General features: G+C 45.4%; 2 protein-coding genes across 12 annotated transcripts in view; one reads left to right on the forward strand and one right to left on the reverse strand.

The window, feature by feature from the left end:
- On the reverse strand, nt 1-8,226 carry PSME3 (proteasome activator subunit 3). Of its 2 annotated transcripts, none has more exons than XM_035301513.3 (11): nt 7,962-8,226; nt 7,266-7,298; nt 7,083-7,145; nt 6,780-6,884; nt 4,591-4,639; nt 4,088-4,200; nt 3,498-3,566; nt 3,291-3,358; nt 3,147-3,201; nt 2,934-3,020; nt 1-1,724 (listed from the first exon to the last, which is right to left on the reverse strand). In XM_035301513.3, the coding sequence occupies exons 1-11, from the start codon at nt 8,001-8,003 to the stop codon at nt 1,644-1,646; spliced, it is 765 nt and encodes a 254-aa protein (XP_035157404.1). In that variant the 5' UTR covers nt 8,004-8,226; the 3' UTR covers nt 1-1,643. The 2 variants fall into 2 exon arrangements, with proteins under 2 accessions (XP_035157404.1, XP_035157403.1); XM_035301512.3 differs by lacking the exon at nt 7,962-8,226 and adding an exon at nt 7,387-7,547.
- The window catches only part of BECN1 (beclin 1), a 21,728-nt gene continuing 11,097 nt past the window's right edge, over nt 7,642-18,272 (forward strand). For 6 of the 10 annotated variants that reach the window (XR_013535939.1, XR_013535940.1, XM_008996661.5 and 3 more), the window contains exons 1-2: nt 17,389-17,516; nt 17,794-17,925. Coding sequence is in view for 7 of the 10 variants with exons in the window: in XM_008996661.5 (XP_008994909.1) it covers nt 17,796-17,925 (130 nt within the window). In the remaining 3 variants the exon portion in view is untranslated. Of the gene's footprint in view, nt 7,774-17,388; nt 17,644-17,793; nt 17,926-18,272 lie in introns of those variants that run through there. The other 4 variants (XR_013535941.1, XM_008996662.5, XM_008996664.5 and 1 more) reach the window with 2 other exon arrangements.

An 18,272-nucleotide genomic window follows, 5' to 3' on the forward strand; every position in this document is an offset into this window, starting at 1 on the left:
TGCAGCTTTAGAAAGAGGTCAAAGTACCTGTATTTTTAATAATTTCTTGACACGGTAAAAGAATTTTACATTATGATCCAAGGGTGGTAGGGTGAGGAGGGGCGGCAGCAGAACAATCCAACAAACAGAAAGGGAAACTGAGGAACACATGGTGGGAGGAGGGAAGGGTTTCAGCTGGAAGGGATCTGGAGGGTGGGCGGGGGCACTGCCCAACTAAAATGCAATTGGTTTGTTACTGAGTACTATTCATGGGAAGACAGCATCCTGACTCCTTCTCTACAGAATATTGGGAGTAAAAAAAGCCAGGTGGAAATATTATTGGGGGTTGGAAGACAGAGACAGGAAGAATAAAAGTCAGAAACAGACACAGAGTCACTGGCAGGCTGACTGCAGATATCAACTCTCCAGCAGTGGTGAAATAAAAGAGCTGGGGGCTGACGGGGATTAACACAAAAGCTGTTAACAGTTAAGTGGTATCTCTGGAAGATTCAAGAGACAGGAGGCAACTCTTCTATAGTTTTCACTTGCCTAGCGCATTTCCACATACACAAATGTGTGTGTGTGCACACACACATACACACCAATGACTGCTTTCCCTGGAGGCCCGACACTATATATAAGAGAAATATTTCCCAAAAGGAAAGCCCAACATGAGCAGCAGCATCCGGACCTCACACTTGCAGACACCTTCACCCCAACTGACAACTGCCTGGGAAAAGGCAACCAGGAGTCAACAGGACCAGCTTTTGCAATAATGCCAAAAAGGGCTGAGTCAGAGAGGGACAGGCCTTCTCCTAGTCCTCTGCTTCTCATCTGTCTGTTCTCCACCAACTCACCCTGGGTACCAAGAGGCTGCACTATCAGGAGGGAGGATAGGCCCAAGATATCTGTCTGGGTAGATGACAACTAAGACAACCATCACCTCCTGAAAGGTATGTGACAGGGATCGTGGAAAGAGAGGGTATGTTAGGTAATGGAGTAGGAGGGTGTGTGTGCATGTCTGTATGGGTGTATACATGCATACACCTAATATGTGCATGTGAAAACCCCCATTATAAAAACATCGGAAGGAGCTTGGGAATTGACTGAAGGCCTAAGGTGTTTCTCATCATGATCAAGATTCAAGGTGGGCTATACACAGATGTGAAGCCCTAAGTCATCACCAGGGCAACTTGGGAGGATCCAATGCCCATAGAGGACAGAGACAGTAACCTCATGTGAGGAAGAGTTGGTCCCCCCCCACCACCCCAGTTCCTAAAAAACACCTGACACTTTCCCTCCAATTCCCTCAGCTAAACATCAAAAGGAAGAAAACATAAAGCCCAAGACACAGGAGGGAGAGGAGAGTGGAAACACAAGTATTTTTGTGCCAACATCCTGCACACACAAACCTGGAGTTCTCCAGAAATTAGGACAGGTTGGGTGTGGGGTATTAGGGCAGGAAATAGAAGAGTTCCTGAGGCCTGAAAAAAGAGGTAAACACATCACAGAGCTAGATGAGAGTTTCATTAGACTCTAACTAAAAACAGAGAGGTGTGATTACTATTTCCAGCCAGTTTCCCCATCACGATAGTCATGTAACAAACCAAGGCAATGTCGGTCTTGAGCCAGACTCACAGAGTCCCCTGGCCCTGGCCCTGGCCTCAGTACAGAGTCTCTGCATTGCTGCTCCGGGGCCGTTTGATCTTCTCGATATTTTTCAGGATCATGTCATGTAGAGTGACCTGGGAGAAGAAGAACCAGGGGAATCACATATCTGTACAACCTTACCTCACCAAGAAAATGAGAGACCCCTCCACAAATCCCCAAGCAATCACTTGCATACAGTAAGTCCTTAATGTCATCAATAAGTTCTTAGCAACTTCGACTTTAAGCAAATCAAAGTACAGCAGGTAAACAAACCAAGTACAGAAAGTCCCCAAATAACATGGTTTCAAATAACGTCACTTTGTTCAATGTCATTTTGTTACAATGCTAGTGAAAACAATCTTGGTTTTGATATACATCATTTTTAAAGTCTCAGTTTCTAAGAACCAATGGACAATGTTAAGTGAGGACTTACTGTAATTCTAATCTCACTTGAGCCTGCATTCAGGGTGGTAGCACCACCTCTCTTACACTATAATGTGTTATCTCACTTATTTAAAAAAACAAAACAAAACAATTCTGTGCAGTAGGTACTCTTCAGTAACCCCCACCCAACCCCCTTTTTAAAATCGGAGTTTCAGTATTGTTGCTGCAACAATGGGTGTAGGGGTGGTGTGGGAATTGACAGACTAGGTTTTGTGTGTGTGTCTGTGTGTGTATGTGTGTGTGTGTGTGTGTTTGAGTCTTGCTCCATCACCCAGGTTGGAGTACAGTGTTGCCATCTTGGTTCACTGCAACCTCTGCCTCCTGGGTTCAAGCGATTCTCCTGCCTCAGACTCCGGAGTAGCTGGGATTACAGGCATCTGCCACCATGCCTGGCTAATTTTTTTTACTATTTTTAGTAGAGACAGGGTTTCACCATGTTGGCCAGGCTAGTCTTGAACTCCTAACCTGTGATCCGCCCACATCGGCCTCCCAAAGTGCTGAGATTACAGGTGTGAGCCACCATGCCTGGCCTCTTCAGTTCCATTTTAAAGAAGAAATTGAAGTTTGAGCTTGAACAATTTGCTCCAGGTCACACAATATAGGTAGACCTGGTTGCAAACCTAAGTCTGTCTGACTCTGACACCTACATCTTAACCGTACTATACTGCACACCCCTCCACTCAGGTAGAAAGAAATGAGATACCCTGCTAGATGACTTCACCATTCTCAACACTGAGCTGATGAACAGAATTTGTTCTACTCAATTTACCTCAGACCCTCATCTTAGCCCTTCAGAGAATTTCGATATTCTCAACTAACAGAAACCAAAGCAACTACGGACAAGGATTGAGGTTACTCACATATTGATTCCTCAGCTCTGATATGATGAGCCTAAGGCTGATATATTCTTTCTCATCGATCTCTGTCACGGTGCGGCGATAGTCCTCCTGCAAGGAGGGTAGAGGAAAAAGCTAGTCCCCGAGGCCCCGCTGCTCCCCCACAGCTCCTTTCCAGTAGCAGTCACTCTTCACTATGCTGCCACCTCCACCCTCAGGCCACAAACCCTTACTTACCACATGGGGATATTTAGCTATTTTAGAAACCAATTTGGCTCTTGTAATATAATATCTGGAAGGAGAGAGAAGAGGAGGAAGCTGCAGGATGATGCCCACCACCTCATCAGTCCCAGTGCCTGGGCCAAGCCCAAGCAACCCTACCTAGAAATCTGGTCCAGATAAGATGCAGCTTCACTCTCAACAGTTCTTAGTTCTGCAACTGTTTCCTCCTAAAACAAACAAACAACAGGTGCATCAAAAGCCATGTCATCCACAGCAGCCCCAAAGAGAAAGGGAAGAAAGATAAGGCAGGAGAGATGAGAGTATCTCCTAAACCTCTCTTCCTAGTTTGTGATGCAGGTACATTACCTGAATGGACACCCCAAAGTTGTTTCCATCTTCTATCCTGGGAATCAGGAGCTGTACCCACATTTTGACCTGGATGCCAAAACATATATGAGGACCTGTGCCTGAAGGCTGAAGCCATGAAGTACACAATTCAGACTGCTGGGGCCAGATGCCAGGAACAGAGAAGTCAAAATACCTAGTCTGGCCAGGCACGGTGGCTCACGCCGGTAACCCCAACAAATTGGGAGGCCAAGGCAGGTGGATCACCTGAGGTCAAGAGTTTGAGACTAGCTCGGCCCAGCATGGTAAAACCCCGTCTCTACTAAAAATACAGAAATTAGTTGGGTGTGTTGGCAGGTGCCTGTAATCCCAGCTACTAGGGAGGCTGAGGCGAGAGACTCCCTTGAACCCAGAAGGCAGAGGTTGCAGTGAGCCAACATGGCAACACTGTACTCCAACCTTGGTGACACAGCAAGACTCCATCTCAAAACACACACACACACACACACACACACACACACACACAAAACCTAGTCTGTCAATTCCCACACCACCCCTACACCGTTTTTTGTACTTGGGGGTGGCCCATAGGTCACTAGCCTGTGCCTCACCGTGTTACATTTTTCAATCAGCAGCCGGATCTCAGGTTTCACTTTCTCGATAATGTCCACCAGCTGCTGGTTGCTTTTCAGCATCCCATTGGGCATGACAAACACCTTGGTTCCTGGCAGAGATACGAAGGTCAAACGATCAGGGAAGAGGAAAGGACACAGTATCCCCTAATTTTTTCTCATTTTCTCTATACCGATCACATGCTACGACCTCTGCCTTCCATTTGTCACAACCCTACCATGACACCACTATTAGAATCAATGAGAATGGATGGAACAAAAGAACAACAGATGCACATCTAAAATAGGACAGAAGGCTTAAACTCTGTTTATTGGAAAACCAGGAACACTAAATAACGAGCACGTTTGGAGGAGCTGGGAATGCTGCTTCTGGGAAATAAGATTAGATCTTGCTTCCTGGTCAGAACACTATATCCATCCTGCTTCTCAGGGCTGCAAGTCAGGGGTGAGGTGAGGGGAGAGGAGGTAAGGGTGGCTCTTACCTTGGAAGGCTTCTTCACACTCATCCAACCTTCGCTTCTTATAAGTGGGCTATGGATACAAAGAGGCAGGGATGAGCCTGCTTTTGACACCCACATTTCCATCACAAGATACCCTTCAAACAAGTTTAATCCCTTCCTCAGCCTCACAGCTTGTGTTATTAATTTCTGTACAATTTCCTAAGTACATATAAAGCTTTAAGAAAAGGTTCTCGGAGGCTGGGCACAGTGGCTCACATGTGAAATCCCAGCTCCTTGGGAGGCCCAGGTGGGTGGATGACCTGAGGTAAGGAGTTCAAGACCAGCCTAGTCAATATGGTGAAATCCTATCTCTACTAAAAATATGAAAAATTAGCCAGGTGTGGTGGCAGGCGCCTGTAATCCCAGCTACTTGGGAGGCCGAGGCCGGAAAATCGCTTGAACCTGGGAGGCAGAGGTTGCAGTGAGCTGAGATCACACCACTGTCTTCTAGCCTGGGTGACAAGAGCAAAACTCTTCTCAAAAAAGAAAAAAAAGAAAAAGAAAAGATTCTTGGGCTGGGCGCCGTGGCTCATGCCTGTAATCCCAGCACTTTGGGAGGCCGAGGCATGTGGATTACTTGAAACAAGCCCAGGCAATGTAGGGAAACCCCATCTCCACAAAAAATACTAGCTGGACATGATGGAACATGCACCTGCAGGCCCAGTTACCTGAGAGGCTGAGGTAGGAGGATGGCTTGAGCCCAAGAGTTTGAGGCTGCAGTGAGCCGAGATTGTGCCACTGCACTCCAGCCTAGGTAACAGAGTGAGACTCTGTCCCCCCTCAAAAAAAGAAAGAAAAGGTTCTTGCCACAAAGCAAATTATGCTCTAGTTGGGAAGACCAATCTTTCCAGAAATACAATACATTAAGTATTATAAAGAATAGGAAAAAAGAACCAATCAAAGCAGGGAGGATAATTAAGGGAATATGTACAAATCTGCTGGTTCCACAAAGGAACACATTATTCAGTCAACAAACATGTATTTAGCAACTGCCATAGATGAGGATCAACACTAGGCACTGGGAATACAGAGAATAAGATAGTTCCTTCCAGCTGGACCACGGTGGCTCATGCCTGTAATCCCAGCACTTTGGGAGGCCAAGGTGGGCGGATCACTTGAGGTCAGGAGTTCGATACCAGTCTGGCCAACATGGTGAAACCCTGTCACCACTAAAAATAAAAAAATTAACCAGGCATGTTGGTGTATACCTGTAACCCCACCTACGCAGGAGGCTGAGGCGGGAGAATCACTTGAACCTCGGAGGCAGAGGTTTCAGTAGGTAGGTCAAGATCGTACCACTGTACTCTAGCCTAGGCAACAGAGTGAGACTCTGTCTCAAAAAAAAAAAAAGAAGATAGATCCTGCCTTCCAGATATACAAGTTCCATCAGTGAGGCAGTACTACAGACAAGAATACAGTATCATCAGTGTTCTAACAGCACGTGAACATGTGACTGGTAAGGACTAGGTGTTAAAAATGTAGAGCAAAGACGGTGATTGCAGTTATATAGCAAGAACAACTCTGTATCCCGTAATACTACTCAGGACATAGAAAAAAGGTAAGTAAAGTCTTCTTCAGAGCCATGGGAAAATCCAGGTAACCTGATAAAGCTAGTTTTCTTTTATTTGAAACTCACTCTAACACTGAAAATAGCATTAGCATATTGACTTCATGTCATAAATGAAACTCAGGGTCTAAAAGGAATATACGAGAGGCCCCGTGCAGTGGTTCACGCCTGTAATCCCAACTCTGGGAGGCCAAGGTAGGCTGATTGCTTGAGCTTAGGAGTTGAGACCAGCCTGGACATCATGGTGAAACCCCGTCTCTACAAAAAATACAAAAATCAGCTGGGCATGGTGGCGTACTCCTGTAGTCCCAGCTACTTGGGGGGCTGAGGAAAGAAAATTGCTTGAGTCCGGGAGGTCAAGGCTGCAGTGAGCAGTGCTTGAGCTGCCACAGTCCAGCCCAGGCAAAAAAAAAGTGACACTCTTTCTCAAAAATAAATAAATAAATAAGAAATAAAAGGAGTACACTAGAGTCAGCATGTCTATAACAGAGTCCTAGTTCCCAGGTCCAAATCCCACTGTTGCCTCTGTACATGTTGAACTGACAAGGAAACAGGACAGAGGACCGACTGCTCAAGAACACAAAGATAAACATAGGACACTTACACCATCCAGTCCATCATGGCTATTGGTGAGAAGAATGGGGTCAGGGACTGGGAGATTCATGTCAGAGTGGATCTGAGTTAGGTCATGGATGTTTAAGATTGGTTCCTGAAAGACACCCACCCCAAAACATTAATCTTTTCAAGTTGAACAAAGAAGTATTTGATTTGAAGGGCAAGAAATCAAAGTGCTTTTACAGTTTAAAAAAATAAAAAGAAGAAGATTCAACACACAATTTGTCCCGCTTGACAGTAATACCAGGGCCAAAAAAATTGGGGAATCTGAGGAAAGAAAAGGGTCTCTCACCTTCAGAAAACTATCAAGTTCTAATAACTTCTTTGGGAAAAAATTTGCCACCAAGTCTTCTGCCTAAAGAGGAGGGAAAATACAGCTGAATTAGTATCTGTGGGAAGGTCTCTCTATATAGATATCTCCTCTTTGGGAAACTCTCAATTAACCAACACCCATTTTTCTATTTATTTCACTCACCTCACTTGTGATCCGCTCCCTGAAAGAATCAACCTAAAATTAACAAAGAGAGCAATTGAGTACCTGGGGACAGAGGTAAGAGCAGGATAGAGAATCCCAAATCCAACTGTCTTTCCCTCACCTTGTAACTGTAATATGAAGCTGAGAGGCCCCCAGACTGCAAATACTTTATTTTTTTGAGGACCCATTTTTCCATCTCAGGAGAAGGACGCAGGGCTTGAGGGCAGCACCTGCCTGTCTCCTCTCCTCTCCCTCCCACCCTCCCTGTGTCTGAAGCTGTCTGAATTTCATAAGCAGACAAAAGACAGGTAGTTAGGGGAGATGTGAGCTCACAAACGTGCCAATCCCCACCCAGACTTGGCCTATGATACAAGGCAGACCACCAAGGGCAGGGGCAGTGCCCAGGGACGTTGCTGGGCTGGGGGATTTCCAGCTGTCACCGGCCTAAAGCCCTGAGTCCAACACGTGTCCGCGGAGGTGACCCCGGGACTCTTCATCATCAGACACGGTACAGAAAGCCATCCTATATTTTCTTCTCCCGCGAAGCCGACCCCAGGAGCTGGGGGCTGGGCTGAGCCGAGCGGAAGCTCAGAGCTGGTATCCCCAGGGAGACAAAGACGCCATGGGGAGTAGGAAGCCGGTCAGACTACTGGGGGATCAAAGTGAGGGGCAAAAAGGCCGGACTGGCGCCGCTACCTTGAGCTTCACTTCCTGATCCACCTTCAGCAACGAGGCCATGGCCGGGCCGGGCCGTGTCCGATCCGCGGGACACCGGAGGCGCTGTGGACTCCGGGGAGGGGGCCAGAGGTACCTGCGGAATCTCGGCTGACCTCGGGACCCGGCCGCCCTCGCTGGCTCACTCACTGCTCGCTCGTTCCCTCCCTCCGTGCCGCCCGCCCGCCCGCCGGCAGCCTGCTGCCTGGTCGCACTCTCGCTCGCCCTCCCGGCTTTCGCCGCTCACGCCGGAAATTGCGTCACAGCCAATCGCCGAGACTTCTGCGAGGTTGTGCACGTGCCCTGCGCAGCCGCGATGAGACTCGGCTTTGGACGCTCCGGGCGGGGTTCACAGGGTCCGGGCCAAGAGTCGGATAGGGGTGAAGTAAAAGGGAGAGCGGTGGGTGATGGTGCACTGAGAACTGAGCCTCCGAGAGACTCGGAAATGGTGTGACCCTCTGTTGGCCCGGAACTCGCCTTCACCGAATGGAATTTCTCAGCCGCTGCAATCCCGAGGACAACGCCGTCGCGCCCCAGTGACGTAGGCTCGGAGAAGTCGGGGACCCGGGTACTGGGTTCTCGGGGTGTAGTCCCTGATTCCCGCTGCCTCTGCCGAGCCTCAAGTGTTTAGGCTAGAGCGGAAACGACAAGTGCCGTTTTATCAAGCTTTCCTGATGCATTTCTCTTCCACTGATTCTAGCAAGCTTCCAGACCTCAAAGATACTATCTAATGGGCAAATTGACGGCCAGAGTAGGGTAGGGCTTGTCCAAGGCGTTTCCAGTACATTCTGAGCCAGAACCCGTATCTCCAAACTTCTACGGCAATGCTGTATCTATTTTTCTAATGGAAGCTTGAGACTATACATCTTCATTCACCCATTCATTCGACCTCTCGAGATTGGATATTTCGTTCAATAAAATGGGCCAGGGCACTGTCTCAGAACCTAGAAATATGTGAGTCACACGTAGACTAGAATCTTCTAGCAGCCACGATTAAAAAGTAAAAGAAACAATTGAACATTTTAGTTATGTATTTAACCCAATTTATCCAAGTATTTCAACAAGTATTCAACATTAAAAAAATCCAGATCTTATGCATTCTTTTCTCATACCAAGTCTTCAAAATCCAGTGCATATTTTATACGTAACTGCACATCGAAATAAGGTAACACCACATTTGCTGTCAGTAGCCACATGTGGTTGGTGGCTTCTGTACCGAACAGCACAGCTCTGGGAAATCAAAGGCAAACAAGACTCAAGGTGGCTGGTTCCATGGGGCATAATATTGGAAGAACACCAGAAAGTAAACTGACAAGGTAACTGCAAAATTTGATAAATGTTAAGAAATAAGTGGCAGACATGGAAAATACCAGAGATCTATTTTACATAGAATGGCCAAGGAAGGCCTCTTTGAACAAGTGACAATCTGTGATCTAAAGGATATAAAGAGGTTAGCATGGGAAGAATGAGAAGAAACTTGAGAGATCTAAGTGCAGCTCAGGTAAATGCTGTAGGAAAGAAGAGATTTTCTTATTGTCTTGAAGACAAAGAGCAGTGAGCTGGGGGTGAGGAGGGTTGTTAGTAAACAATCTAGATTAAGTGCAAAAGAAGGTCATCAGATTTATATTTTGGGGTCGCTCTTGCTGTTGAACATTTATCCTAGTCTGCCCCCTCTACTGTGCTATCCCCTGTCTTGAAATGAGGGAAATACACAATTAAATGGAGTGCAGCACACTGACTATGGTCTTTGGAATCAGAGACCTGGGCTTCAAATCCCACCTCAGCTCCTCACTAACTGGAATCTTGGGCAAATTATTGAAATGCTGGGTCTCAATTCCCTAATCTGTAAAATGGAATTTTAATAATTAGTAATAAATAATAGTATGTAATTTTGTAGTGGTGTGAATATTAGAAATAATATATGTAAAACAATTAGCACAGTGCTTAGATACAAAATAAATAGCGACTGTCAGATGAGTAAGTGATCTGTTAGTGCTTAGCATAAAGAGGTTACTTCTTAAATAACAGTAATTATGGCCAGGTATGGTGGCTCACACCTGTTATCCCTGCACTTTAGGAGGCCGATGGGAGGCTGAGGCTGGTGGATCACCTGAAATCAGGAGTTCGAGACCAACCTGGCCAACAGGATGAAACCTCATCTCTACTAAAAAGACAAAAAATTAGCTGGGCATAGGGGTGGGTGCCTGTAATCCCAGCTACTTGAGAGGCCTGAGGCAGGAGAATCACTTGAACCCAGGAGGCAGAGGTTGCAGTGAGCTGAGATTGCGCCACTGCACTCCAGCATGGGCAACAAGAGCAAAACTCCAACTCAAAAAAAAAAAAAAAATTAGAGTAATTATCTTCATTTCTGCTTTCAAGCTCAAAGTCCTTTTCAACTTATATAAGGCCACATATGACATAGCCCATACTATCCATCTTGCTCATAAACATCTAACAGTTTTCCCCCTTTTACCTCTGTTTTTGTTAACACGTTTCCCTGGGAACTTTTGAGATCCAATTTGAAACTTAACTTCAGGAATTATTTCCCACATTAACCACATCCTATTTTAAGTATGCCACTATTCTGTATTTCTTTCAGAATTTATAACTTCAACTGGAAAACTTAATGCTTGTGCCTCTTAAAATATGCTTTGTTCTCAAATAATTATGTTTTGTCTCCTTCAAGTAGGTTATAAGACAGATACACATTCTTTATTTCCCTTCCTCCTCCCCATCCAAATGTTTTATATAATACTCCATTTGTTCATTTGTTTATTCAGTGAACAACTGGAGAGTACCACTCCATTTAACAATAACTATTTATTTCTTGGTGCTTACAAGTCACATGTGATCACTGATGACGGGTCTCATTTTAAATTCATGTCCCAAAATCTCAAATGAGTGCACAACACTGCCTGAGCTCCCACTAAGTGGCTCCTGACATGTTTGCTCTCCCACCCTCCCAATGACTGTCATACTTACTCATCTCCCTCAACCTCCAGTATTCCTTCTCTCCCATCTCCAATTTATGGTCTGAGTTTATTCTTTATTGAGAAACAGAAGCAAATGAGAGCTTCCTCATCATCTCACCACCAAATCTGGCAATCTGCAAAAATACTTTCTGCTTTTCCTCCTCTTTCATTGGAGGAAGCATATCTGTTCCCATCTCTTCCTTTTGTGCTTTGGATTCCACCTCCTTTCACTTTCTTAATGTCTGTGCCCATGATTAGCCCCTCTTTTTCCTACATCACATTTATCCTCTGATGGGTCATTTCCAGACATGACCAATACCTCCTGTCTTGAGAAAAACCCTCCCCTGAACCCAGGTTCTTCTGTAGCAATCACTCCCTTTCTGTGCATTCCTTCCAGGCAAGACCTCATGTCCCATGTACTCCATTCCACTCTAATCAGACTTCCCAACCCTACTTTTTCACTGATACAGTTTTTGTTAGGTTATCAGTGACTTCCATGTTGACAGCATCGGTAATCACCTCTGATGTTATTTGAACCTCTCAGTAGTACTCAACACATTAGCCACTCCCCTTCTTAAAATACACACAGCCACCTGTTCTGATCTTTGTAAAACCTCAACAGAGATTTCCCCATTTCCTTTGTGGGTCTTTCTCCTCTGCTCCACTTTTTTTTTTTTTCTTGAGACAGAGTCTCTCGCTGTTGCCCACGCTAGAGTACAGTGGCATGGCGCAGTCTCAGCTCACTGCAATCTCCACCTCCTCCCAGGTTCAAGCAATTCTCCTGCCTCATGTGCCCAAGGAGGTGGGATTACAGGCGTGCACCACCACGCCCATCTAATTTTTGTATTTTTAGTAGAGACAGGGTTTCACAATGTTTGTCAGGTTGTTCTCAAACACCTGACCTCGTAATCCACCCATCTTAGCTTCCCAAAGTGCAGGGATTACAGGCGTAAGCCACCGCATCCAGCCCTCTGCTCCACTTCTTAATGGTGGCATGCTCCAGGAGACTTATGTCCTTTATTCTCTACTTACACTTTCTCCCTAAGAGGATCTATGCTTGTTCATAGCTTTAAATGTCATATGTATGTGATTTGAGAGCCCCAAATTAATATCTCCCATCCTGACATCTTCACTGAGTTCCAGCCATCTATTTGATATTTCTACTTAGAAACCTAATGAGCATATCAAATTTAACATGGCCAAACCAGAATTCTTGATTCTCACACACCTGCGATTTTCCTATTCTTTTCCATCTCAGTAACTGACATAACTGTCCACCTGGTTGTTCAAACCAAAAACCTAAGTCAACCTTGATTCCTCTCTTTCCCTCATGTCTCCACATTCAACCCATCAGCAGGTCCTATCAGCCTTCCCTGTGTCATGCATCCTGTATGAGAGTGCTTTCCCCCATCTCTTCACTTGTTACCCTGGCCAAAGCCGACACTGTCCTCCTTTGCTGGGACTATTACAATAAGCTCCTGTCTGGTCTCTCCACTCGTGCCACCCCCCACCAACTATCACATTCTATTCTTCACTCAGCACCCAAAATCTATCATTCATTCATTGATTGACTGTTGCCCAAGGTGGTCTCAAACTCCTGGGCTCAAGTGATCCACCTGCCTCAGCCTGCTCAGGAGCTAAGATTACAGGTGCATATCAGGTCAGCTTGAAATAATCTTTTAATATGTCAACCACAGATATGGTAGTATCTACTCAAGCTGAAAAAATATATATCGATCTATATTCATAGATATATATTGATGTAACTTGTCAGACCTGTGTTTCTGTCCTTTTATACGGAGCTAAATCTTGCCCATATTCTATATCTAGATAGACAGATAGATATTCCAGAAACCTCAATCTAGAGACCTACGTAAGAGAAATGCATAAATATATTCAGCAACACTATTCACAATAGCCCCAACTGGAAACTACCCAGATACCTCTTAACAGCAAGAGAGATAACGATATTTTATATAGTCACACAATGGAGTACTACAAAGCACTGAGAATGTATGAACTAAAACTACATGAGATGGGTGAATCTCATGATGAGTGAAAGAAAACAGAAACAAGGGTATGTCATGTATGATTCCATTTACATGGGATTCAAAAAACAGTTAAAACTGAATCTAGGGTGTTAGAATTGAGGATATTGTTTGCCCTTAAGGTGGCTGACAACTAGAAGGAGCCATGGGAGAGGGAGTTGGATACTGGTTACACTGATGTGTTCATTTTGTAAAAGTTCATCGAGGCCAGGTGCGGTGGTTTATGCCTATAATCCCAACACTTTGGGAGGCTGAGGTGGGTGGATCATGAGATCAGGAGATGGAGACCCTCATGGCTAACACGATGAAACCCCTCTACCAAAACTACAAAAAATTAGCCAGGTGTAGTAGCATGTGCCTGTAGTCCCAGCTCCTCAGGATGGTGAGGCAGGAGAATTGCTTGAACCTGGGAGGTGGAGGTTACAGTGAGCCAAGATTGTGCCACTGCCCTCCAGCTTGGACAACGAAGCACGACTCTACCAAAAAAAAAATTCATTGGAAATACACTTATGATTTCTGTCCTTTCCCCTATATATTCTATCCATATTCTATCTTCCAGTAAATAGTTTTTCTTTTTTAAGTGAACCAGTCATGTCTCTTCCCTACTTATCACCCTCAATGGTTTCCAGATAACAGAGGCGTTCCTGAATCCCCCAGTGGAAGTAGCTCCTCCCACCCTACCCCAACTTATTCTCTATCACATCATCCTCTTACCTACTGTATTAGTTTTCTAGGGCTGCTGTAGCAAAGTACCACAAAGTGGGTGGCTTAGAACCAGAGAAATATATTGTCTCAGAGTTCTGGATGTTCAACATTAACGTGTCAGCGGGTTGACATTCCTTCTAAAGGAGTCAGAGAAGAATCTGTTCTAGACCTCTCTCCTGGTTTCTGATAGCCTCAGGTCTTCCTTGGCTTAGAGATGACCCTGTGTCTCTTTACATCATCTTCTGTCAGACGCAGTACATGTCTTTCTCTGCGTCCAGATTGCCTCTATTTATAAGGACACAGTCATATTGGTCTAGGGCTAACATTAAAGACCTCATCTGCAACAATCCTATTTCCCTAAAAGGTCACATTCACAGGCACTCATGCCCCATTTACTTCAGTCCACTCTAATCTGACTTCCCAACTTCAATATCTTTTGGGGAACACAATTCAACCCATAGCATCTGCCATTATTTGAAATTATTAACCAAACATTGGCTACATGTTTATTGTCAAATTCTCTCCTCTAGAATGTAAACTATTAGAACAGCTCACCAGTATATCCTCTCAGACCTAGAATAGGGACTGACACATAATAGATCCTCAATAAACATCTGTTGAATTGATGATTTAGGATATGTTGTTGATTATTCACAATTCCTTAAGCACTACATGCAATGACTATGTATATGTCCCAAGTGGGAGGGCACACACAGCATTTACAATGTGCCAGGCATTGCCCTCTGTTTATTTATCACACTACACTTTATAATATATACTATTGGCCGAGCGCGGTGGCTCAAGCCTGTAATCCCAGCACTTTGGGAGGCTGAGGCGGGTGGATCACGAGGTCAAGAGATCGAGACCATCCTGGTCAACATGGTGAAACCCCGTCTCTACTAAAAATACAAAAAATTAGCTGGGTTTAGTGGCGCATGCCTGTAATCTCAGCTACTCGGTAGGCTGAGGCAGGAGAATTGCCTGAACCCAGGAGGCGGAGGTTGTGGTCAGCTGAGATCGTGCCATTGCACTCTAGCCTGGGTAACAAGAGCAAAACTTCGTCTCAAAAAAAAGAAAAGAAAAGAAACACATTTCTGGAAGTGGGAATAACTTTCTAAGCAATATACATCAAGAAAAATAAGCAAATTTGACTTGAAACTTTAGAACTGTTTGAACATCTGGAAAAAATGTTAAAGCATACATAAAAAATTACTAAAAATATTGAGAAAAACTGGGCGCAATGGCTCACACCTGTCATCCCAACACTTTGGGAAGCTGAGGCTGGTGGATCACCTGAGGTCAGCAGTTCGAGACCAGTCTGGCCAACATAGTGAAACGCCATCTCTACTAAAAATACAAAAAAATTAGCTGGGCATGTGGTGGGCACTCTAGCCTGGGCTACAAGAGCAAAACCTCATCTCAAAAAAAAAAAATTGAGAAAAATACTAAGAATCCAATAGCTAAATAATCAAAGAAGGCAAACATAATTCATTAAAAAATAACTACTGCTTGAGCCCGGGAGGCAGAGGTTCCAGTGAGCCAAGACTGCACCACTGCACTCCAGCCTGAGTGACAGTGAGACCCTGTCTCTCTCTTAAAAAAAAAAAAAAAAAAAAGTAACTACAATAAACAAATATATGGCAAAAAGTTCAGCCTCACCAGTAATCAATGATGCTAATTAAAATAACAGGGGGGCCCAGTGCAGTGGCTCACGCCTATAATCCCAGCACTTTGGGAGGCCGAGGCAGGCAGATCACCAGGTCAAGAGATTGAGACCATCCTGGCCAACATGGTGAAACCCTGTCACTACTAAAAATACACAAATTAGCTGGGTGTGGTGGCGTGTGCCTGTAGTCCCAGCTACTCAGGAGGCTGAGGCACGAGAATCACTTGAACCCATGAGGCGGAGGTTGCAGGGAGCCGAGATCACACCATTGCACTCCAGTATGGCAACAGAGTGAGACTCCGTCTCAAAAATAAAATAAAATAAAATAACAAGGAAGTGCCATTTTTTGCTTTTGTTCCCCAACTATATGATACCCAATACTGGCCAAGGCATTATGAAACAGGCTTCCTCATACATTACTGGGGCCAGAATATGATTATGTGCAAACACTTAGGAAAATAATTCCCAGTGTTAAGCAAGAGATATTAAATAGCTGACACAGTTAATTCTGTAATCCCAGTTATAAGTAAGTAGCTCATCATTGCAGCAGCATTGTAATCACCCAAAGGGGAAACAGAATTTCCAGCAGTAAAAAAATACACTCGAGTAGTACATTTAGTGTAGTATCCTACACTAAATGAATAACATTTATTTAGTAGCCATGATAACTAAAAAAACTGTGTATCAACATAGAAAAATGTTAAATTTAAAAAGCAGAAGACTGGGCAACAAAGTGAGACCACATCTGTGCAAAAAATGCAAAAATTAGCTGGGCATGGTGTTGACCACCTGTGGTCCCTGATGCATGGGAGGTTGAAGCAAGAGGATTGCTTGAGCCAGGAAGTCAAAGCTGCAGTAAACCGTGTTTGTTCATTCTGCTTCACTCCAGCCTGGGTGACAGAGTAAGACATTGTCTCAAAATAAAAATGAAATAGACAACACTGCATATGATTTTGGGTTAGGTAATGGTTTCTTTTATACCAAAAGTACAAACATTGGACTTTATTGCAATGAAACACTTTTGGCTGGGCACATTTACTCACACCTGTAATCTCAGCACTTTGGGAGGCCAAAGTGGGGGATTGCAAGGGGAGATAGGAAATGTTCTAAAATTGGATTAGGGTGATAGTTGTGCAACTCTGTAAATGTACTAAAATTCATTGAACTGTAGATTTTAAAAGTGTGAGTCTTATGGTATGTAAATTATACCCAATAAAGTTGTTTTTAAAAATGAAACAAGTCCCTGTGTTCAAGACCCAGCCATCTCATCTCATCTCATTCAAAGTGAGAGCCAGAGCTTCACAATCCCTATGAGAGCCTAGGTGGTAGATGGCTCAGCACCCTTACCTCCCTCACCTCATTTTCTGTATCTCTTTTCCTTGCCCATCTCCTAGCCACACCAGTTTCTGCTAATCCCCAAACAGACACCCTCTGTGTTCTTGCTGTTCCCTAGGCCTAGAATAAGCTTCCTTCAGATGTATGCAAGAATTCCTTCCTCCCCTTCTTCAAGCCTTTATTTGAATAACATTTTCTTTTTTGTTTGTTTGTTTTGAGATGGAGTCTTGCTCTGGCTGGAGTGCAGTGGCCAGATCTCGGCTCACCACAACCTCTGCCTCCTGGGTTTAAGCGATTCTTCTGCCTTGGCCTCCCGAGTAGGTGCACACCACCACACCTGGCTAATTTTTAAATTTTTGATAAAGACAGGGTTTCACTATTTTGGGCAGGCTGGTCTTGAACTCCTGACCTCAGTTGATCCACCCTCCTCGGCCTCCCAAAGTTCTGGGATTACAAGCGTGAGCCACCGCGCCCGGCGCCCCTTGAATACAGAAAACTAGCGGAGCCTCCCCATTCTTTCCGGACTTGGCGCCTACACTTCCTTCGCAACCTTAGTCACCCCCTGAAGCCCACTGCTTTTCCCAGTCCGGCCTCTGGGGGCCGCTGGCGGGCCTGTGAGCCTGTGGACCAGGACTGCCTGCTGCCGCCGTGACGTCACGTCCGGTCTCGGGCGGAAGTTTTCCGCCGGCGGACCGGGAAGTCGCTGAAGATAGAGCGATGGCACTTCTGGGGGCCTCGCTCCGGGGCCGACCCGAGGCCACAGTGCCCCCGCGGTAGACCGGACTTGGGTGACGGGCTCCGGGGTCCCGAGGTGAAGAGCGTCGAGGGCTGAAGTGGGACCTTAGAAGGGAGTCTGGGAACCCTCGCGGCTCTTATTGGAGTCCCTTCCCTGACGCTGGTCTCTAAACTGCCTGGAGCTCAGGCTGCCCCGGAAGCAGGTCCGCCTCGTATCATACCATTCCTAGAGGGAACGGCGCAGGCTGGGACTTCCCTTCCTTTACCATCGTCACCAAGGCAGGTGGTAACCCCGGGCCGGAAGTTCAGGGGCGTCGATTATTCCTAATGTTGCCTGTTTTCCACCGCCGCAGGGATGGAAGGGTCTAAGACGTCCAACAACAGCACCATGCAGGTGAGCTTCGTGTGCCAGCGCTGCAGCCAGCCCCTGAAACTGGACACGAGTTTCAAGATCCTGGATCGTGTCACCATCCAGGAACTCACAGGTCAGCGAGACCCTTGGAAAGAGGGTGGTCAAGAATGTGGAAGGTGGGCAGCTTTGGTGATACAGTTCTTAATGGTGGCTGTAGTCTGCCACAAACTCATCGTGTGAACCTAAGAAAGACTTCGTCTCTCTGGCTCCCTGTTTTCTCCTCGGGAATGTAAAGCATTCTGACACTGTGGGCTTCTGAGAGCTTTCCGTAGCAAAAGAAACGTCTTTATTTTCTGCTCCTGCTGTTTCAGAGAAAATGAATATGTATATATAATAATGGTATTTGTTGAGGACTTACCATATACGAATACCAAGTGTTTTACGTGTATTACTTCATTTAGTCCCTGTAACAACCCCTAT

Source organism: Callithrix jacchus, chromosome 5, assembly GCF_049354715.1.
Source record: "Callithrix jacchus isolate 240 chromosome 5, calJac240_pri, whole genome shotgun sequence".
Taxonomy (NCBI): Eukaryota; Metazoa; Chordata; class Mammalia; order Primates; family Cebidae; genus Callithrix; species Callithrix jacchus.